General features: G+C 37.4%; 1 protein-coding gene across 3 annotated transcripts in view; it reads right to left on the bottom strand.

The window, feature by feature from the left end:
• Nucleotides 1-23,849, bottom strand: part of TTC33 (tetratricopeptide repeat domain 33) — a 49,551-nt gene that overhangs the window by 3,573 nt on the left and 22,129 nt on the right. For all 3 annotated transcript variants that reach the window (XR_005825582.1, XM_040579794.1, XM_040579795.1), the window contains exons 3-4: nt 17,079-17,160; nt 8,552-8,683 (exon numbers count right to left, since the gene is read on the bottom strand). Coding sequence is in view for 2 of the 3 variants with exons in the window: in XM_040579794.1 (XP_040435728.1) it covers nt 8,552-8,683; nt 17,079-17,160 (214 nt within the window). In the remaining variant the exon portion in view is untranslated. The remainder of the gene's footprint in view (nt 1-8,551; nt 8,684-17,078; nt 17,161-23,849) is intronic.

Here is a 23,849-nt window from a genome sequence, read left to right as displayed (position 1 = left end):
ACACCAAGAATCACAACACAATATTGTATTTATAGTTACATTAACAGTGAAAAGGCCAAGACTGACCTTACCTACACAGACTCATGTGTATGTACAAACAGGCAGGTGTGTCTTTCACATTTATGACTGTATGGTAAGTTATGGAAATGGCTACATGAGTGACCAAACTCTTGTATGACAGAAGAAGCTTTCCTGTAGGATGGGAAAACAGTGATGATACGGATTTGGATTATATTTGGGAAAATTTATAGCAACTTGCATATAAAGACTTAAAGACATATGGACAACCATTGAATTCCACATTCTGTTGTAATTTAGAAATACCTAAAGCATCCAAATTAATTTGAAAATTCACAACTTTTCATCTACATAGACAGAAACTGCCAAGTCATCCTTCTGCTGGCACAGATTAATATATAAGCTCTGAATGATGTGAACTCTGCAGAAAAGAGATATAAATCAGATTTAAGAAATGCTGATTATGCTATCAGCATTACTGTTGTAATAGGCAGCCTTTCAGTTCCAGGAAAAATCTTTACTGTTGGTCCACAGCCAGCTCTGAAGTGTAGGAGCATGCTGAACTTTAAACAGAAGGAGTACAGTGCAATTCTTGCAAAACAGTGTCATTTTATTCAGCTTTGCTGGCTTTTAATTTCCAGGGACATATGAGCTACAAGTAAACACTAAATGCTCTTTTTTTTTGTATTTCTGTTGAAAACAAAATATAAACAAACACCATCTGCTTTTAAGCCTTCCATGAAAGAGGCCCCCTAATTAAAACCTGTCTATATAATGATGCTCATGCACAATAAACAACCCCAAACACAGTAGTTAAATATAAGGTAACATTTGATAAGCTTAGAAGCTGCCTCAATGACTGATATAATACAGCATGAAAACATAGAAATATAGAAAAAAAGACTGTGTATAACATTGTTAAAAATAGGTAATAATAAAGTAATTTTTAAGTGCTGCAGAAGTTCAACGGGATTCCTTTTAAAGCAGCAATGTAACACTGAAAAATACAGAACCGTCATCCACACGAAATTTTACGTTGCCACTGCGGGTGTTTCCACAGCCATTAATTTCCATTAAGACAGAAGAAAGAATAACAGTGCTACTTCTAATTTCCCCCCTGATGGAGATGTAAATCTCCTTTTCCAACTGCCTGTCTGGCATTACAGGAAAACATGGTGGCACAAGATAAACTTGGAATTTCTAGCCTCATTTTGAAAAGCAGCATATAAGAGACTATGTATTTGTATTTTCAAAATATTTTAGATTTCATTTCACAAGAGGATGTTCTGTAGCAAACAATTTGTACCATAAGCAGAAACTCCTCTGCTGGTTTGCAGAGTCTTTAAATGTAAAGGGCTGTTCTGATCAAGACTATACTTTTTCTAGCACATTTCTATAACCTAAAAAAAATGTAAGGGAGCATTTTAAGAGGTTATGCAGTTCACATCTGGCCCCAAGGTCTGTATTAGGCCTTTATGTTACCTCTGACAGACACAATCTGACCTATTTCGAAGGACGTCCATCAGTGAAGATGTGTATACATCTATACGTAATCCTTTTCTGTGTTTAATGATACTTAAATATGGATTTTTTTATTTCTTTTTACAGCATCCAACATAATACTTGGGGGTGCTGGTGGGATGAAAAACTGGACATGAACCAGCAATGTGTACACGCAGCCCAGAAAGCCAACCAAATCCTGGGCTGCACCAAAAGCAGCGTGGCCAGCAGGGCGAGGGAGGTGATGCTGCTCCTTTACTCTGGTGAGACCTCACCTGCAGTACTGCATCCCGATCTGGAGTCCCCCATATAAGAAAGACATGGACGTGTTGGAGCGGATCTAGAGGAGGGCCAGAAAAATGGTCAAAGGGATGGAACACCTCTCCGGTGAGGACAGGCTGAGAGAGTTGAGGTTGCTCAGCCTGGAGAAGAAAAGGCTCCTGAGAGACCTTACTGCAGCCTTTCAACAGTTCAAGGGGGCTTATAAGAAAGATGGGGACTGAAATTTTAGCAGGGCTTGTAGTGATAGGACAAGAGGTAATGGTTTTAAACTAAAAGAAGACAGATTCAGAGTAGATACAAGGAAAAAAAATTCTATGATGAGGGTACTGAAACAGTGGAACAGGTTGCCCAGAGAGATGGTTGATGCCCCATTCCTGGAACCATTCAAGGCCAGGTGTAGGGGGCTTTGAGCAACCTGATCTGGTTGAAGATGTCCCTGCTGATTGCAGGGGGCTGGACTAGATGGCCTTTACCCGTCACTGCTGACCCAAACTATTCTACGATTCTATGTTAATACTTTACTGGAATTTAAGTCTTATCTCTTATACCATTCACTGTGAACATAAATAATTTTCACAGAAACCTTTAGAAAAGAGACACTTGCAAAATTTTAGCGTATTTAAGGACTCTCCATTGTACTTCTCTTATTTAAACAAAAAAAATATCCAATTCTTCCACATACTTTCACTCTAGTTTAATAGTTTATATGACATAATATGAAAGGTAAATATGTTATCTATTTTAACTTTAAACTGCCAGAGCTTTTCTATGCAACTCTTCCATTCAGATTAATTTTTCTTTTCAATAAAAATTTTGTCTCTAGTAATTTCATTTCAGCAGAAATAATTCTTCTGTCTTCAAAAATGACATGACCACTTAATATTTTGCAGTTCTTACATTTATAAAACCATTTTATTCAAAGGTTCTTGTGCTCTCGTATTTTGGAGAAAAGACTTGAAATATAGTAAGCAATTTTCCAGGTATGAGAGACTATTATTGTCTTTCATCTACGGGAATTTGGTCAAGTTATAAACCCATAAAAGTCTTTGTTCCTATTTTGTAGACTTTGTGAGATTATGCTAGCTTAATTCTCCTATGCTGGAGGTTCTCCAGTGCAGAGAATTTATGCAGCATAGATGAAGATGCATCACTCCCAGGGCTGACTTAGCACACGTCCTCCTTGGGGTGCAGTGTCTGAGAGCTGGCATGAGAGGCCAGAGAACACGTGCCTGAGCCTGGATGTATGAGAAGAGAACAGGAGCATAATGAATGGCCTGTGGCAACTGATAGAGATCTCCTCAGCTTCTTTAGCCCCAGACACACATCTCTGTAAAGACTAAAGTTTCAGAAAATTTCCCATCAGCCATGTTGTCTATTTCCAAGTTTCTCTTCAAGGTGTCTCTTCCTGACTTCCACAGCTTCCTTCTTCCTGTTTTTTTGAAGACGTTTCTATCCTACTCTTGTTTATTCTTTTGCTTTGGTGATGTATTCCCATTTCCCAGATCTCCTCTTGTACCAACTCACTTCTTCCCAGCACCCTTTCCTCACAACATCTACTGCCTGTCTGCCTTTACACCTCAGTGAGCATCCCTGCAAGACACTGCAGCACGCGCTACAGAAGTCACTGCTTCAGGCAGCCTCTGTCATAGAGATCTCTATACCATGCTCTAGTACACCCAGGATGATAGAGAGATTAAAATAAATCCATCCCGTTATAGAAATTGACAAATTTAGCCCAAGAAAATAAAGCCCAAAGTGCTCTTAACTTGTATATCAGGAGGACAGAAAACATTTATCTCTCCATTACCAACTTATACGGATACCATTATTACAAAGAATTCTAAACTAATGGTAAAACAACTTTCTCCCCAATAGAAGTGTGTCATATATTCTACATCTGTTTTGCTAATACTTTTAATTACAGGGTCTAAGTGGAGATGTACTACTTCATCATGGCTAGAGCCTCAAAAGTCCTCAGCATCTGACAAGAGAAGTGAACAAGAGATGCCAGCTAAGTCAGCAGAGAACACTGGCAAGAACTGAGTATCCCTGCCAGAAATGTATCAGAAAGGGCATTCAAACTTCTGCAGAGTTGCTTGCCCTTCTGCTTTCTTGACTCAAATTACAAATCACCTCCGAGTAAAATTTCTTTTCATGCAATTAAAAAAAAAAATCATTAGGTGGGTTATCAAAATATATTTATGACTTCCAACAATGGTTAAGAAAGATAAGTTATTACACTATAGCTGCTGGAGGCTGCAGGACTAACACAGGACCTCTGAGGAAGCTAGTATTACTGTCTATTACCTGGTATTACCTACAACTGGGTATGAGTGTTTAAAGCGGTTGAAAAGAATTGAACAGAACTCCATCTTAACTGACAAAGCATTTTATTTTCTCTCCAACTTAATACTTCCCTAATACTATATGCTAGAATGTGTATGTGAACAGAGTGCAGCTCAAGATGGACTTGGCAGGACAGCAATATGCCCTGTCACATGCATTATTTTCTAAAGAAATGTTACAGAATCATAGAATCATTTAGGTTGGAAAAGACAATTAAGGTCGAGTTCAACCACAGTCCACCACAAAACCATGTCCTCAAATGCCACATCTACATGCCTTTTAAATACCCTCCATGGATGGTGACTTCAACACTTCCCTGGGCAGCCTGTTCCAATGCAATCCTGATAAGGAGAGCAGCAGCAGTACCTTTTAAAGTGTGACACACAAACTGTAAATGGAATAACAAGACATTCTAGGTCCAAATTATAAGACAGGTTGCCATTTTTCAGATTGCATTGCCTCTTTCTCTTTTCATTTATGTACATAGTAAGTATCAACTATATTCATACAATGATAAATATGCCATCACTACAAAAAATCCATACATTTTGTTGTGCTTAGAAGGAAGATCACCACAACAGTGTAATTAAATATTTCAATCTCATATAAATCTATAAAAATAAAATCTGACTAATTTATCACCTCAAGTTGATAGGAACACAATCTGAAGCACAGGCTTGATTGCTTTTCAAAGGAAAGCCAGCCACCAGTTTCCTTTTGAATATCAAAATCTTTATGTTTCTACATGCTTACAATAGTAACATTTTGAAACATTCCATCAAATTAATAGTTATGTTAATTAGCTGGATTACAAAAAAATGCAGTAATGCTTCTCTTTGCTAGTTCGTAACTCCCATCATTATGTGAAAGGTCTAAACCTTTTTTTTTTTTTCAAGATAAATAAAAGGGCTAATATGAGCATTCATATTGTCAAGGCTTGATTCTTTTTACAAAATGTAGTGTCACACTTAAAAGACTGCTAAACTACTTAGTAACAATATAGCAAACCACATCCTTCAAAACACCAAATAAAAGGCACACACAACTGGTCCATGTTTACACATCTGCCCACGAACCTTTGTAATCTTCAGCACTCTACATTTGACCTAGTGGTCCCATCCCACAACAGGGTGTAAGCTTCAGTCACAAAATCACAGAATGGCTGAGGGTGGCCAGGACGGTCTGAGGTCATCTGGGCCAACCTCCTGGTCAAGCAGGGCCACCTGCAGCTGGCTGCCCATGACCATGTCCAGATGGCTTATGAACTTCTCCAGGACGGGAGACTCAGTCACTTTCAGTTGGTCTTTTTTCTTAATGCTGCTTTTCTTTTTTTTGTTTGCTTGTTTAATGGCGTGGGGCTCGCTCACTCATGGGAATAACTATTCTAATGAAGGTATCAGTGTGAAATGGTTACTGCTTAAGTTGTCAACACCAGTACAGTAAATATAATTTGATAAACGTTTACAATTAAATGAGAAAAATATTGCAAGCCTGACTACATTTCTGCAGTTTCTACATTCATGTTGCAAAGTTTACTAGGGTATGCTCTTGCAAACTGGATCTGTAGAATCTAAGGAATTTCTGCCTTTACAGAAATAAAGTTCTGCTTGCTCATATTCAAGTATTACCGTTCAATTACCCCACACAGTAAATTCAGAAAATAAAGCAAACAGCTTTTGGAAATGGTAAATACAAAGGGGCTAATTTATCTCACTTTGTTGCAAGTCTAACAAAACTAAATCAAAACAAGTATTTTTTCATTTGAAAGAAATATATTACACAGATCATAATAAAAATTAGATTTGTTTAGAAGCTGTGTTTTAGGCCTGGGAAACTTGAAACTGAAATTCAGTAAATTGTTTTTTTCCCAAGAAAAAGCGCATCATTCATTGTGAAGTAATAAAAATATTTACAACAGACCATTTGGCAGGATGTGGGTAGTGAAGACAGACACTGACGGGGAGAAATGAAACAAAGAAACAGAAGAAGCTGCCTTGAAAGGGGTAGTAATTCCCAAATCTCAAACATTACTAAGAAGCCCTGATAATTATGCTTTATTAACTTTTCTTTGTAAAAAATATAAGGCAGTGAAAAATTAGAAAATCATGGTCATGAAAGACTAATGGAAAAAGATAATTATGACTTTGATCACCTGGTCAAGAAGCCTCCACAGGTTCAATAATTATTAAATCACTTAACCTTTTAATACTCCTCCTGTCATAACCTTTTAAGGTTCCTTAAAAAATCACTTGTTCCAAAATAAAATAGTGATCACTGTCTGCATTTAGGAATAACCCTCCGAGTTCTTCTCTGTAGGTGAGAATATAGTCATCAGAAGGTAGTTCAACATGCCTTAAAGACAGGAAGGCAAAAACGCAGAAACAGCCAGCAGTAAAGAACTAGAGACACCAACAGGAGCTACCCACCCCTGGCCCCCCTGATCAAACAGAGACAGAGGAAAAAAAACATTAAGAGAGCAAACTACCCGGTGACAACTCCTCCTCCCTCTCTTCACAGACACTAAGGTCAGTGTAACATTACAGGAGCACCTACAGCAGTGTTTTGTTTCAGATGAATAATGTACCTTGATGCAAATCTCTGGTTGCTCCCACTTAAAATGTTTCAGTTTGCTTGCATCATGGAATAGTCTCAGACTACATAAACTAGATGGCTTTCTGATTAAGCACTACAAAAGAACACCTGGAGTGCTACTCTGCAGTAGAACAACATGAACGTAATGTCAACAGCGGATCCCCAGCACTACTGACTCAAGATATCCACTCCTATTGGTGTGATATGACTTGCCAATGTAGATAGAGCTTACAGGATCCAGCGAGCAGACCTGGTGGTATAACTAGTATCAGAATATCAGTATCTATAATTCACGTAACTGCAGCATATTTTTATAGAATAAGCAGCATCAGTTGCCTAGGATCCTTACAGGAAATAAAACCTTGACTTCCCTGAGACTAACGCATTTTAGAATCTGACACATAATTTACAGCGAAAATTTCTGACACTCAGGAAGGATAACATTCACAGATTGTAGATCCAGACAGGACAGACCATCTGCCTACTCTTACCTTTTATGTCACCGAAGCCAATGTAATGTCACCAGTTATGCAATGCAGATATGCATGAATTTATATTAAATATTTCATATTATGGTATTGCAACAACATAAGGTTGTTGCACACTATACATCTGCAGCCAACATCTTTTGCCTTATGTCATTCTCATCATTTGGGTTTCATAGAATCACAGAATGGTTTGGGTTGGAAAGGACCTTAAATATCATATAGTTCCTACTCCCCTGCCATGTGTAGGGACACCTTCCCCTAGAACAGCTTTTGTTTTGTTTTGTTTTCTTTAAATAGTGCTCCTTACTACACTTTAAAAAGAAACTGGGTTTGCATAATCTGTTAGCCTCCTTCGAAAAAAAAATCATAATTATTTTTTCAGTCTTGAAAATTTTCTGTCCAAACATTGTGACTTTGCAAAAACACTCTAGATTAATGATAAAATTACTTGAATCAAACCAGCACACAGTTACTTCTAATAGAAATAAAATAAAACCTGTATCCTTCCTCATCTGAAAGCTCACCATGAATTATTTTTCTAATGGACTTCCGTGAACATGTCTGAATTAAAAAATTCACTCACTATGTTTCCATACTAACTAGCAGAAAACTATTATATTATGTATGTTACATTATTTACAGGTGTATAGCCTACAGGCAGAGGGTGATACAATATAGGGGAAGCCTCCCTTTGCATCACATCACGTAGCCAGGACAAGACCACGGCATACAGCTGCAGCTAGATAAAAGATGTATTTCAGCTACTGCAGAGCCTCCCAGCCTTTTTGCTCTCTTATTAAGAAGCAATTTCAACCACCATTTGGGGTCAAGAAGCCAGAGGAAACCATGAATAAGCATATATGATTTGCTGCACCTGAAACAGGGGAGTAGGAGACAGGGAAAACAAGAATTTTAGCAGGCATGTACAAAACTGAGCCTGAGTATCAGCTGGAAATGCACTTTATCTTTAAACTATGGTGAGCTGTGCTGCAGCAGTACAGTACCCAGAATGTAGTATAGGCAGTTAAGTCAACCTAATTATTCTATTGCATAAAGCCACCACATTAATACAGTATATAACACAAAAGGCTTTGAGCTAGGCAGATCTTCTGCAAACCCATCAACAAAGCCACACGGAAACATTTGTGAAAAACAATGAAGTAGAGGGAATACTGGAGATAAACATCAACAACCTTTTTCCGTGCCTACTTTCAGGTTACATAAGGATATTCATATACCTTTGTATTTCTGTACTTTCATTCTCTCACGCAATTCAGAGGATGCGGTTTACAATTTTAGTATATTAATGTTGTTAATTTTCCTACCAGTGATATCTCTCCTAATCCAAGCTGGGCACGTCCCAAAGTCTGCCAGGCATCCCAGGAACGTGGGTTTCTCTGGACAGCCATTTCTGCTGCATGCACTGCTGGGAACATTTCATGTAAAGACATCAGGACCTATGACAGAAAAAGAAAAATAAGAGGAATAAGAACAACTGAAAACAGATTTAAGTCTTCTGGGATTACCCAGGCAACCACCATTGTTTCAATAACTAAGGGCAGGTTCATCTTACCTAGCTTTTATTAGTTTAAAAGTTAGTTGTCTAATCTCAGATAGCCACCCAGATCATTTTATAGCCCATGCAGAGAAACTGGCGTGCTAGAGGATGATTCATCTGAACTATTTAAGCAACTCTATTACAAGTAGATTAATGGCTTCTGAAGTTGTCCCTCCCTCTCCCTTCCTCCCTACAAATCCTACACTGTAGAAGCGTAACAGAATACGCTGAAGGACAAACACACCAAGAATTAAACACAATAAAAAAGCAAGTATTCCTGAAAAACTCCTGAGTTGCATTTCTTCTTTTTAATAGAAGACTGGAATCTACCAAATACAATTGCAGTGTGCATGATATAACTATAGAACCAGTCCCTGTAATTCAACACGGAAACAGCCCTTAACAATGACTGTTGTATTTGGAGAGTAAGCACTCTGCCATAGCAAAGCCTAACTTAAGACATGAAGTCACCTAAGTTAAAAAAAAAAAAAAAAAAAAAAAAAAAAAGTTGCTGACCGTGGAAATCTCTTACTCAGCAGTGCAGGTTCGTGTCAGCCTGTTACCATAGTATTCTAATCCTTGCATTGAATCTCCATAACTAAGCCTATAAATCAAAACTCATGATATATAACATGCCTCAAAGCTTGCCTTATTTTTCCAAGACCACCATGAGACTGGCACATTACCTGAAGACCTGCATCACTCTGAGATCATGATTTCAGACACCCACATGCTATGGTGACAGATACCAGTGTAAGAAACAAATGACAACCGCATTCCTATGGTATGATGAGAATGTCAACCACAAGAGTAAGACTCATGTGTGGGCAACCACTTTCACCCCAGCTGACCCACAAGTATATTATTCATCATAAGAACATATTAGGATTACTGCTGAAGTGCAAAAAGCATTTATTTAACCTGAAATTTGACACTCAATTAATGTCTTTTTCAAGGTCTTGCTCTCACTTTCTACCATATACAACTTGATTTTCTCATCTTGCTTTAGAAACATATATTATTTGTTTTATTTACCTCTTTTTGAGTAAGTTACTCTTATTTGCTCTAACATGGCATGAACATAATGGTCTATTTTGCTGCTTCTAACAAAGACGCCCCCAGGTCTTTCATTTCAGCCCATATGCTTGAAATACTTGAGCTGATCATAAAACTATTATCTTTTCATTTAGATGTGTGACTGAAACATCAGTTTGGAAGCCAGTAGCAAACCCCACACCGAAATTCTGTCAAATGCTTGCTGCTACTCTCACCTTTGCTCAATTTTACCTCATTTTCACTGTTTCTTATTTTCTTTAAGTGTTTACACTTAAGACAATGAACTTCAGTAACTGTTTTGAAACAGTTACTCTGGATAGAACACACCCGCATGGGCTCCTCCCAAAATAAGCATGTTCTTTGATTTGGCTGAATTCGTTTCAAAAGGGCGAAGTGAACTCCTCCGTGTGGCGCGTGTTTCTGGCTAGGAGCTCCACTGTACTTAATGCAACAAACTCTTGACCCTCTTTTAATCCTTTATGGACTACCTCAGCACAATTGACTCTAAACTGCAAGCCAACATCAGCATCAACCCAGACCTGCATATAGTTACATTACTTCATCAGTAACTTTGTGCACTCTCTTTTGATTCAAGTTACATTTACACCGATTTCACCTGGGTTTGATAGGGCTTTTTTGACAGCAGAGATAATTGTCACCCTCTGATAGTTACTTCCTGCAAAAACATCCACATTACTAGCAAAAACAGGAACAAGCGAGCATTATTCTAAAAATATCACAAACCATTGGAGTACTCAGGCACAACATTTCTTTTCTAAACAGATCGTTGTTTTTTAGAGAAACCAATTCCCTTGCATTAGGGTATTTTTCAATGACCAGACAAATAGCATGATGCTTCACAAAGGAACTACAGATCACTGAAAATTCCATTTAAATCCCTCTGCCTCAATGTTTTAGCATCTCAACTTAAAGAGTCTTCAGATGGCCAAGCATTCAGAAAAATGCACAAATATAACCATGTCATTTGACAGTATGAAGATATTAAGCACTTACTTATCAAAATTATGCTGGGGAAAACCTTCACAAAAGAGACAATCCTACCAGCAAAATAGGTCCTTGATCTGTTTTGAAACAAGCTATGGCAGAAAAAGGCTATTTTGCCAGAATCACCTAAGGTAAAGATGAGGATGCGTGTGCTTGCTTATAAACACACCTCTAAGAGCTAACAGGCTAAGAATCTGTTCTTTTCCTGTTGCTCTCAAATTTATTTCTCAGATCAATTTTCACTTGCAAACAAATCAGCAGGATGGCACTCAAGTTTCACAATTAAGTAATCTCATTGCCTCTTAATTTTCCAATTATAATGACAACACTTCATGAGAAAATATTCTTAAAACTAAACAAACAATTAGGGGAAAAAATCTTACAACACAGAAAAAATCTCAAGACTCTCATGCAATATATATATTAAAAATGACTAGAGGGAAATACCTTACGAAGATGTTCAGTAGGTGGATTTTCAGAATTTAATTTATTCCAACAGACTTAACGTTATTACATGCATTAAAACAAAGAAAAACCTTGTCACTACAATGATTTACGTTAATAAACCTAGCTTTTAAAAAAATGTACATCAGACAGATTAAATAATTAGAAGAACTCAGTGGCAAAAAAAAAAAAAAACCCAATTAAACATAGCAACTGTCATCAGGAGAGTGACCAAGTATTAAAAATCCAGGCAGCAGAATGACCCATCCTGTCCTACACACAATATTTTGGAAGTGTTATGAATCTGCGTAAGTCCTGGTTTAAAATGAGCTCACTGGCTTGCAGCTGAATCACTATATATAGATACATTCAAAGTCCAGTGAAACTCCAATTCCTTCTTCCATCCACAAACCCATTTCGAAACAGTGATGCTTAAAATTCTTCCCACCCACAAGCAGTTTACCTTTATCCATGCAGTAAAGCAACTGCCACTGCACCACACAGCAATGCCTTTTGCTACACAGCCTTGCAGAGTTTACAACAATGTTTTGATGATAAACCCTTCGCACTACCACCCAGTTAAAAAAAATAAATAAAACAATTAAAAATAATCATCAATTATTAGATGATTTGTCATAACCGAAACTTGGGATTGTGAGTCTGATTGTATGTTAGGACCCTCATCATTTCTTAAGCAGGAAGAGGGATGGCTGGAAGTTGGTATTATTTCTTCACTGAGTTCAACATTAAGAAAAAAAACCCCACAAAACAAAAAAAAAAAACCAACACACACTTTAGAAGGGGAATGGAATGATTTGTATATGAGTATGTGTTTGGCCTATTAAAAAAAAATACATCTGAAATTCTGGTCTGGTTCAGTGAATGCGAATTCAAGATGGAGGGTTGTACAGAAACTAGATCCTCAGACATTTTATGACAAACATCCAAAAAGCTTATTAAATGGAAATAAACCTGTTTGTTTACATTTTTATTTACTTGTTTCTATAAATATCTATACACAATTGTATTGTGTACTTCAGCAATGCTGTCATAGTTCCACAGCGTGTTCAACAATGTCCTCTGAGATCTGAGGTAGAAGTATTACTGGATGAGCAACATGAACCAGGCAAATTCCCAGGAGTAGTGTAGAATAGCAGAGTACCTGATTCCCAACAGTGTTACACAATGTAGCAAGTCCTTTGGTAACTCTCTTCACTCAGGAAAGAGCCCCACAGGGTCCAGCATACAAACGTTCAGACCCAAATTCAAAGAATGTCTCAAAGCCTGTTCCTACATCTTTGTCATTCAAAGCAGTAACAAAACAATTCAGTCAATGTTTAAGAAACTTAGTCCACAATTAATTTCAAGAAGTCTTAGTCACTGCATTAATATAGGTAGTCTTCATACACTTCTTTGAATACACTTACGATACTATTTATCTAATACTATAATCATACAAGGCTGTTGTGGGTTTTAAGTTGGGGGGGGGGGGGGGGGTGTTTGTGCAACAAAAATACAGAAATTAACTGCCTGCACAAACATTTACTTGCCATGGGGGAGCAGTTTAGGCTGACAATGGAATATTAAGTATATACACTGATGTTGCATGCAAAGAACAGTTTAAGTGACCCCTAACCTCCCCACACACCACATTAATCTATCTTTAAGTGGAACAGAGGGCTGAGAGCAATGGAAAAAAATCTCAAGAACTTTTATGGGTTTCTAAAGCAGTTGAGCAATTCCATAATGCCCATATGTTTTTCTGGAAACACAATTACTGCAAGTGTCATTGACAACTGGGAAATTTAAACATGACTTTCACTCTTCAGAAACACTGGAAGACATTTGTCCCCACATCTGTTAAAATACAGATCTGACAGAACTTACCATAAATATTTACAGATTCCTACTGTGTCGTTAGCATAGTTATCTGAGCTGCATATTAAACAACAGGGTATTTAAGTTCGCTGCTGAGAAAGGAAATACTAATGAACAGGGAAGCTGCTAGATAACCCCACATAAGATTATCTTAACAAATATGACATGGTATACAGATATTCAAGCCCATGCAAAACACTCCATCCAATGTTATTTCTCAAAAGAAATCACCTCATGAGGAGACCTTTCCTTATTGAAAGAAAATCAGTATAGACCATAAAGAAACTCTGCATATCACAGAAAGTCATTCTTAACATGAATCACCTCCCCTAGTATGTGACTCACATGCCCAGACATGATTTTCATAGGCCCAATGCTGGTCAAACCCTTGCTGAAGTTGGTGTACAGTTCTTCAAAATTTTCTCATTTAGCTACACAATAATAGCAGCAGTATTTGTGCTGGTATCATGGATTGGAATAACATACTCAGCCCTAAGACAGTATCATTTAAATACTAACCAGAATAATTTTGGAATGAATTATGTATTTCTGTTTTGGCAAAAATAGATTTTTACAGCTCACATTAGTGCCTTTAAAAGTAGGAAGGTATTAAATTACACATTATACCAATCAGCTTCCAGTAAGAATAAGTCATACTCCAAAAGACATCTGTAATAATTACTTACATGTACTAAAGATGTTACCAATTTAAAGATTAGAGGTTTAGTTAAAATTATTCCAGCAATGATTTTGTAAATGTGTATTTTGTACATAAACTCTTACAGTGTTCTCATTCACAGTGTAACAGAAGTGTTACACAACATCAGAAAGTGAAACCAAAGAGAAACAGTGCAACTGCCCAGCACTGCTCTCCTCTTCAGGAAAGGAAGCAAAGGCATGGTGGAAGCAGAGGCCTGGGTTCCTTCATGCCTTTAGGTTTCATTACGCTCCAGCGGCTTCACTAGACAGCCAAAGATAACTTCTCAAAAATCAGAGTCACAGGGCTAGTTTCTCAGCTCCTCCTGGTCGGCAGGACAGCCGTGTGCCTTATTCCTCCAACTCAGTTTTGACATCCAGCTGAAATACAGGGACTGGGGTGCTGAGTAGCAACCACCCCTCAGTATTAGTTATTGTAGCTGGAGCACTGACGGAAGGATGCTGTAGTAAGCATCCATTTGGGTAAGTCACATAGTTCGGATGCTGGTAAGCTAACATTAATTTCCTGTTCTCCTGTTATTTTCACTGTGAAAATATTTAATTTTAGTACAATTCCAATTAGAATACTTTTGGAGAGCTAGCTTAATTCTTGCATTCACAGAAGACCCTTATAAAGAACTGTTACAAGACAGCTATTCACTAATTTGTCCCACTGAGCATAGCTGTCCTTTACAACAGTATTTTTTTGACTTTAAGAAAAAAAGAGAAAAAGAAAATCTAATTGCAAAATAGAGGCTACTTCAAAAACACCCTGTGTTAAGGAGTCAGCACCAAAGCACATGAACCATTTCTTTCCACCCTAGAAAAAAATCCTACTAGATGGTCTGTTTTATTCAGAAGATAGTAAACCCCAACATTTTAGGACTGATACCATTTTCACATAACAGAATTTATTTTCCAGTGGAGTTAAAGATTAAATGTACAAATGAACAGCTAGATAAGTTAACAACCTTTATGGAAACTTGGAAAGCTGATAATTAAAGCCAAATTATATTATTCTGTCTCTTCCAACGGTGCACAATTAAGATTTGAAATCCTTTGCACATAGGTCTGCAGATGCCAATTGTTTACATGACAGCAGAAAGCAATGAGACAATTTTTTTTAATAAAAACCTTTCAAACACTTCTGAACACTTACAAGTACCAGGGTCAAAGCTTGCTGGAGGCTGGGAAAAGCATCGTGGGGGAAGTACTGCTACATGCTTGTACCATTTGTATGAATACCCAGCTATCCACTGTTGGAAGTTGTCAGGATACTAGCCTAGGCAGATCTTTCATTTAAGCTAGCATCAATGTAAAGGCATCCAAAGGTAATTAAATATTCAATGGAAGTTTACATGTTTAAGATGGTTTTTGCCACAGAACTCCAGAAGTATGCAGGCAAGCACCTAAATCATATAGGAGATCTGTAAATACTAACATGCTACCTAAACAACACAGAGATCTGATCCTAAGCATGCCCAAGTTAAGAGAATGTAACACAGCAGAAGAAACATTTCCACAAAGATCTGAACAACATGATGAGATTATTATTTTTTTCCCTAAAAAGACATCTGCCATTGTTTTAAAAGTTAAGAAGAAATAATTGACTATAAAGCTAGCCTGGTGAGAAAGTGGGGAGAACAAATGCCCGCTTTTCAGCACTATGTGGGAACAGAATAAGTTAACTGCACTAGAAAAATTCAGCGTCAAAGTAAAAACAATTACTGCGTCTTATCACCAACACCATTTGAATTAATGAATCACGTCAAAAATCAGCCCTTCATACATACCTCTCCATGATTTTTTCCTAACACAGTCTGTCTGGATCCCTTATACACATATGATACATTGACAAAGCAATCCAACAATACACTACTCCCAAAATAATTCAGGAAGAAAAACCTTTAAAGCCATAAAGTATTTCTCAAACCAAATGCAAAACCAAGTAAGACCTAAACCTTTCACAGCTATGTAAAATGAAAGCTCATTGAAATGAGCTTACGATTATTCAATTAATTCTTTTGCAGAATCAAACCTTCTTCACTTCATGACTGTGAGGAGATGTGATAGCATCCAGGAAAAAAAAAAAAAGCAGTCACCACATCTTGGAAAGCAACCAGATTTACTTCTTGGGTTTTGTTGGGGGGTTTTGCTGGTCTGGGGTTTTGGGTTTGGCCGTGTGTTGTGGTGGGGGTTTTGGTTTGTTTTTTTGTTGTGTGTTGTTCATTTGTTGGATTTTTTGTGGGGAGGGGATGGTGGTTTTTTTAATACAAGAATTACAGTAACACCAAAACTAAACAATATTGCAAGCTTCCTACAAATTACATAACACATTCACTGAAGTACCATGATTTTACTTCTTTTCCTTTCTCCTGCTTTAAACAACGTATTTTTCAGCCTAAAAATAATTTTTCCCATTCTAACCTGTCCAGCTGGTTGAAAGAAGCCATACATTTCTTGTTCTCATCCTCAATCCAAATTAAAATAGTTTTTGCAGAAGAGCATTTTTTTTATACAGAAAAAAATAAAAATGTGGGTTTGCCCCCTTGCATATAGATAGAGACAAAAGCTTCCCAATCCAAACAAAATCAAGGATCTTGGCGTTTTTTACTTTTGGCATCTAAGCCATGGAAGCACACACTGAAATTACAAACTGATCTCATAATTTAAGTGAGGCATTGATGGCTGGCAAGTCTTTTTCCTCAAAACAGCTTCAAAATAAAGGCTTAGATGAATTAACATCATATGTATACTCTGTCTAATGGTCTTTTCCAAGATTCATTTATCTATATAACACTTAATATGAAAACAGACCGCAACATATATTTTGTATATGGCATCCCTGTTTGGTGTTGATAGTATTAAGCCAACTCTTCAGAAAGAGCAGGCAGATTTATAATGGTCAAATTTGCTAATCATCACAATAAGACTCTCCTTGCTCCTCCCAAAACAATTTTTAAATATTTCAGTTGCTTCTTTCACATTGTAACATCTTAATTCATGTCCTAAACAAAGATGCTATTTATTGTGATTGGCTGCATTAACAGCATTATTTCCTGTTTAAAGATACCCCATTGTGTTGGGAAAAATTAAAAACCTGAATTGTGCTGTAGTTTATGCAGAGAACAACTACAGTGTTGCACAGTACCTGTTCACAAGCACAATGTTTTCTGTTTTATTTGCTAAACTGATAAAGAATTGTCATGCTTTACCTGTGATTTCATCTCATAAAGCGTAGCATCCTCAGGAGTTAACTGAAGTGCTTCATCCCACTTGTGAATAGCCTCCCGGTACCTGTAGTTAAAACAATATTACAGTCTCACTATATTTAGAGACATCAGATATTTCTATTTATATCCTGACATTGTCCTAATTAAAGTGTCATGGTATCTAATTAGTATGAATGACTCTTCTAACCGCTTCCCTATTAAGACATGCTAAACTGTTTCCGGGAACTGCTGTCTGTTGTTCTGACCAAGTGGATGCTAATGACTGCTGTACAACTGGCCTCAAATGAATTTAGAAGTCAACATAGGAAACTTATAGCAAAGCAATGACTTAAAAACTAGAGATCTTGAACTGAGTCCAGTTACCCTCCACTGTCAAAATCATCCTTAATCAGGCATAAAGAAATACAATCTGAACCCAACATGCCTTGCTGCAGCTGTAATTTAAAATTTCTTTTCAGTCTAAAAAGGCTGACACATAGGAGTTGCCCTCCTGCATTTCTGTACTGTAAAATTCTAAAGACATCTGAGTAACTTTGGTATCTAAATATAAGAAGGAAGTTGAAAGTAAACAGCTATACTGAAATCATCCAACTCAGAGAAAACACACGGTATCTTCATAATATCTTGCCCTTCCCTAAAAAACAGAACAGAAGAGCTGACCAAAACCAGTAAGAAGTAGGTCTTTGTCTTAACAAAAAGGTAAAACTTGGACGAATGCATACTAAGGTTCTGAACCATGCTGAAGAACTGTAACAGCATAATAAGACGCAGTTAGAGGGGTGCAGTCTTTTCAGACTTAAAGGTGGCCTCAGATAACATTGATGAGTCTGTGGGGTGCCACACGTTCCCCGAATCTATTTCAAAATCCACTTTTGTTATGGAACTGTTTAGGAACTCCTGTATTTATATTGATTTCACTGCAAAGGTACAAAACCAGTTACCCTGGATAGATACACACACTGCAATTTTAATACAGTATATATAAAAGTAAACTAATTTGCACATGCACTTCATATGGAAACAGTTATCTTCCCCTACTCCCCATTCTTCCTTCCCTTTCCCTTCCCTATTTTTCAGTCCTCTGGCTTGTATTATGTCCCCAAGTTTTTTAGAGCGGGCACATGAAGACTTCAGGAAGTTCTGAACTCACTGGGAATAGAAGAACAGATCTGAAAAGCAATGCAACTGAAATCAGTGTCTCACGATTCAGGTATTAGCAGCTTGTCAATGACACCAATAAGCACCATGTTTGAGTGCCGAGCAAAGGATGTTTCAATAAATTTTCACATTTCCTTAGAATTTACCCACCAGCTGCTTATTTGTCATCTCAGTTCATTCCTCATAGGCAGATGTGCATACTAAAGGAAAAATCACCACATTTTCTACAGATGTCAGTAGAAGCCTTAAGCTGTCATGTAGTCAGCAAGAAATACTTTTTGAGTAAATTATAGTTTTGTTTAAGACTTGGTGAAGACATAGCACAATAAAATCTTTATGAATAAGGTAAGTCGTCAGCTCAATTAGATGTCCCGGCCACACAGCAAGATGTAATATTGTGACTGTAGCAAAACGATTTAGAAAAAGACTACTTTGGAAAACAGAGCAAATGCAGTAACATCAGTAACCAGGAAGGAACGAAAACTGGCATTCTGCAAACAGAAAGATGTAAGATAGAAGTTGCATTCTAGAAATCTTCATTTTTACTTACATGGAGGGGACATCATTGCTCAGCGTCAATCTGAATGGGATAAAAACTCATAGGAAGAAGATGCCACCTTGGAAGGGAGTGCCAAATCTAAGAAAATATACCCCCAAATCTTGTTGGGTTTTGCTGCCAATTTGTCAACTCTGCCAGAAGAATAAAGATGGGCCAGGGAAAAGAGGTCATCCATTCAGAGAAAGGTCATGCTACGTGTGCTCTGTGTATGAGTAGTAAGTTGCTCAACTCTGCCTGTGAGCCTCAGAAAGCATGGTCCAAGACAAGTAATGACGGAATGCTGGAATCGCTTCCCAGGACTGAGAATAGAACAGAAGAGGGATGGAGAAGGAAGATTTGTCTGCAGGTACATGCTGAACCACCTGCTCAAAAAGACTGTCAGCTGACTACCAGTTTATAGTGTGGAGATAACCACATGGTTGTGAAATACTTATATTTTCAGTGCATGTATTTCCTTAACAAGAATATTTCCTTAAAAAGAAAATCTGATAAAACAACGACTGTTCTATTCTTTTAAATACTCAGGAGAAAAGATGTTTCCATTGTTGTTTCAGGAAAAACTAAGGAGACTGTTCTTTTTAAAAGAAACTGAGCCATGTTGTTTGCTCTAGTAATGCAAATTTGGAAAAAATTCCTTTCTGTAAAGACAGTCCACTGATCAAAGAATTTTCTACCTCATTCTTTTAAAGGAAAAGATTATATGCTGTATTAAATATCAAACACCTCACCGAAAAAGTTGCCTGGGGATATAAGACAGAGTTGTGAAGTCAATGTTCCCATAACTGTCTTATGAAAGCCATAGACCTTGGCTGACATAAGAAGTGAGGTAACACAGCGCCAGCGTGGTAAAATAAGTACTTATTTAAAAAAGATAATTTTACTGTCTCTCAGTATCTGTTTTGGCCTGAACCATACAAGATCTTTATCGTGTCTTATATGTAAGGAATATGTAAGGAAGAACTAGTTTTCAAAAGGAAAACTTCAATACAATTAACACAAATTTAATGAGCATTCTGTTTGCTATACCCACTTATTTCCTTAGCAAGTAAATAAACTCACATACAGTTGAGTGACTAGCAGCTAACAAGTCTGTATGCATCAGTAGAGCTGCAAAAACTGCCACGTCTTGGCTGGCAAAAGTCAAGTAATGAATTTTATCTTAATGCTGTTCCACCGAGGTCTATGTGGAACATATGCCTGATATGGAAAGACAGCACACATGCTCAGAACACATGCTATGGTTACAGCTGATGCACAGTAACATGCATTTGAATCTTATGTCCCTTCAGAAAAAGGATATGAAATCTAGGACTTCAAAAATTAAAATAACTTACACCAAAAATAACATCTCAGAAGCAAGAACAAGACTCAAAAATCACAGATCCATCCACGGGTGATGCTATCGACCTTCTTCAGAAACCTCTGAAATTTACCAAAGTGGAGATTAATCCCAAGCACCAGTTGGCTGGGGGCCTACTGACTGGACACCATCTTTGCAGATAAAAGACCTGTGAGTCCCAGGGGACAACTAGTTAAGTATGATCCAGCAATGCATCATTGCGGCAGAGAAGGTCCACAGCACCCTGGGCTGCCTTAGCATCACCAGCACACAAAGAGGTGACCTACCTCTGGTGAGACCATGTCTGGAGTGGTAGGTCCAGTTCTAGGCTGCCAAGTAAGACTGACACATGGACATATCCAGGTGAGTCCAGCAACATGCCACAAAGATGATTAGGGCTTGGAGCATCTGTCACATAAGGAGAGGCTGAGAAAGGTGGGACTATGCAGCCTGGAGAAGGGAAGGCTGAAGGGAGATCTTATCGAAGTGTAAAAATACCCAATTTGGAGGGGAGAGCAAGGAGTAAAGGAGATGCAGCCAGATTCTTCTCAGTCACGCCCAGTAACAGGACAAGAAGCAACAGGCACAAACTGAAGCACAGGGAATTCTGTTTAAACATATCTCCATTGTAGGAGATACTCAAAACCTACCTGGATAACCTCCTGAGCAACTAGTTCTAGTTGACCGTACTTTGAAAAAGAGTTGGGAGTAGAAACTCTCCTAGGGTTCCTTAGGATTAGGTGATACTAAGACATCAGCAGTGTCAGTAATACATGATTTAAGGTATGATTGTCTCTTGGCTAAATGAAAACAAATTTTAAGCAAAATTTAATCTTACAACAAACAGACCCATTAATGTTCAGATGTCTGGGATTACTATAAAAACTTATCTAATGTAACCATAAAAAAGTCAGAATATTAATAATGGGCATATCTTGATTTTATAGAATATCAGATAAATATCTCCAGCAAAAGTAAAACCCTGATCTGTACCTACATTGCAAATAAGCATCTAAACTCCAGTAATAAAGAGCATTTTTTAAAAAAGACTGTCATATTTTAACGTATTGAATTACTATTTGTGAGTATAGATACAGTATACCTAATTTTATCTCCCCACCATGATTTCAGTAAAATAGTACACCTCACTACAAAAAATTTATACAATTATAACCATAACTTAATTGTAATTTTCCCTTCTTTATTGCAATGCCATAAACAATTATTAAATTATTGAGAACTGGATACATCTGGGATGGCTTCAGTGTAAAAGACTTGATGAATCTTGGCAATTCTTATTTAACAGCATATGAAGTCCCATAGCTCCCCTAAAGTACTAAAACTGCTCTCTTCAGACGTGCTACTGACCATCTGGGAGCTATACAGACTTGGCAAGTTTTACTACAGCTTGCTAAACTCTTGAAACAAACATCTCATGCTTACACTTTTTTCAACACCACTTCTGGGAAAACAGGATCTCTTGAACTCTTAAACAAAATAATTAAAACAAACACGTATTTCCATTCAACATACTTAATTGGTGGCTTCTGAATAAAAAAAAAACCAAAAAAACCCAAACAACAACAAACACTAAACCCTGTTCAAGTCACATAGACATCAGTTTTTTGAATCATTCATAAATATATATATCTAAAAATAAAAAATGCTAAAAACCACCACTGCAGATCACACAGGATTTGGTATCCTGTAGCTTTATTCCAACAGGTTTGCCACAGTTGATGTTTCAGGAACAGATTGAGACAGGGCATGCTCAGAGTGAAACTGAAAATATCTGAAGATAACACTGAAGAGATAGGACAGTATCAAATTCAGACAGAATGAGACAGGCCTGCAGGAGGGAGGCAGAGCACAGAGTAGTACAGTGTCAGGAGAACGAATGAGGCAACCTAACGCCTGGGAATTCTTAAGAGACTTGGAGGGACACCTCTACAATCAGATGTTACAGGAGGATGAGGAAAAACACAGACAGAGCTAAGGAAGGGAAGTGGAAAACAACATTTCAAAAAAATTATGACTAATTGCCAAATACTCGTATCATGACTGGTCTGTGGCCACCAGAAACACCAGCTAGAACAATTTTAATCTACTGTAGGGTCAAATGAAAAGCAAAGCAGAAATTGATTAAAGGAACAGACTTCCCTTTTTAAGCCGGGAAATGATGCAAGGCTGGACTGTGGGAGAAAAGATTCAAAGAACAGGTCAAGGAGGAAGCTCAAAAGAACAAAGAAGAATGACGGTAACAAGGCTTATTTGTGTATAACAGCTTAGGAGTCCTCTAACCCATCTAGGTTTTTACAGCAAAATACTTCCTCAGGTGGGGTGGGGAGGGAGGCATATGGCACTTTATAAAAGCATCTAGAAAAGAACAGTGTGCAAGAACAGGAGAAAGGAAATTGTTTCCTTAAGTGCGCACGGAAGATTCTTGTCCGTAGTGCCATAAAGCACACGTAATCTCACTGGTAGCCTTCACAAGATCGTTAGGTCTTTTAACACGTGAAGTGCAACAGTAAATGTTTTTTTCTAAGTCTTAGCAGCTCTACAATTTTATATTTTTTTTTTATTGCAGACAATTGTGACACTATTGATGCATCATCATTACTGCAGCTCACAAGTGCAGCTATTTTATGGTAAATAAAGGATCATACATTTATGTCATCCAATTGTGCAGGGATAAAGTTAAAACCAACTCTTTACTTTCTACTAAAACTTCCAACAATTTTATTTTAACAGGTTGGTTCAGGTACGGCCACGCTAATCACCACAGGTCAAGTAGTGCACAACAATTCTTCAGTGGCACCTGACCATATACACAACCTTGCCCCACAGTAAAGAAAAACACAAACTTGCTGTAACTGCCTTTCAAGTAGATAACCTATATTGAATTGGCCTTGGGGTAAAAACCAGCATGCATATAGCTAATGCACATAATTTCAAAGCGTAAGTATTCATCAGAGTTACTGTTCTTGTATGTGTTAGACCCCTCAATATCAGGTCATTGGCACCTGGACACTAATAGCGCATATAGTGAAAAAAACTCTAATTTTTACAGCTGAATCTTCTCCTATGCAGCAAATGCAAAGTTCTGTTGCAAATAAATCAGCTGAATATACCACAAAATAAAATAGCAAATTTGTTTAAATTTATTTAAATTTAATTTTAATTAAAATTAAATAACAAATATTTCAAAGAAACTTAACTGCCACAGAATAACAGATGGGAGATAGTATTTCATCACATACCAAAAGCAATTACCACCTATTATCATGTTAAAGTACAACATCAAGTTTTTAACATAAGTTCCACTCACCATTTTCTTAGGTTTTATTTCAGCCACACATGTAAATATGGGCAATTTTTATCATTGCATCTATCAGGTAAATACAGTTTTGAAGCTGCCTTTGTCAAAGAAAAGGTATGAAATCAAACACTGGAGAAAGATGATATTGTAACCAATACCCAGAGACGAAAGCCTCAAAATCAGGATTCTGATACTGGTCCCTGACAGACATCCTCCCCAACGTGGAAATAACATTTAATTTCCTCACATACAACATGAAAAAGTAATCTCATAAGAAATCACTCACTACTACTTCAGTTACTTTACTGAGAGCCAAGAATGGAATATACTGCGGTAAATCATGTTAATGACAAGTGACAGGGGAGCTAATGCAACTGA

Source organism: Falco naumanni, chromosome Z (genome assembly GCF_017639655.2).
Source record: "Falco naumanni isolate bFalNau1 chromosome Z, bFalNau1.pat, whole genome shotgun sequence".
In the NCBI taxonomy this organism is placed as follows: domain Eukaryota; kingdom Metazoa; phylum Chordata; class Aves; order Falconiformes; family Falconidae; genus Falco; species Falco naumanni.
This window is presented reverse-complemented; position numbering and strand designations above follow the sequence as displayed.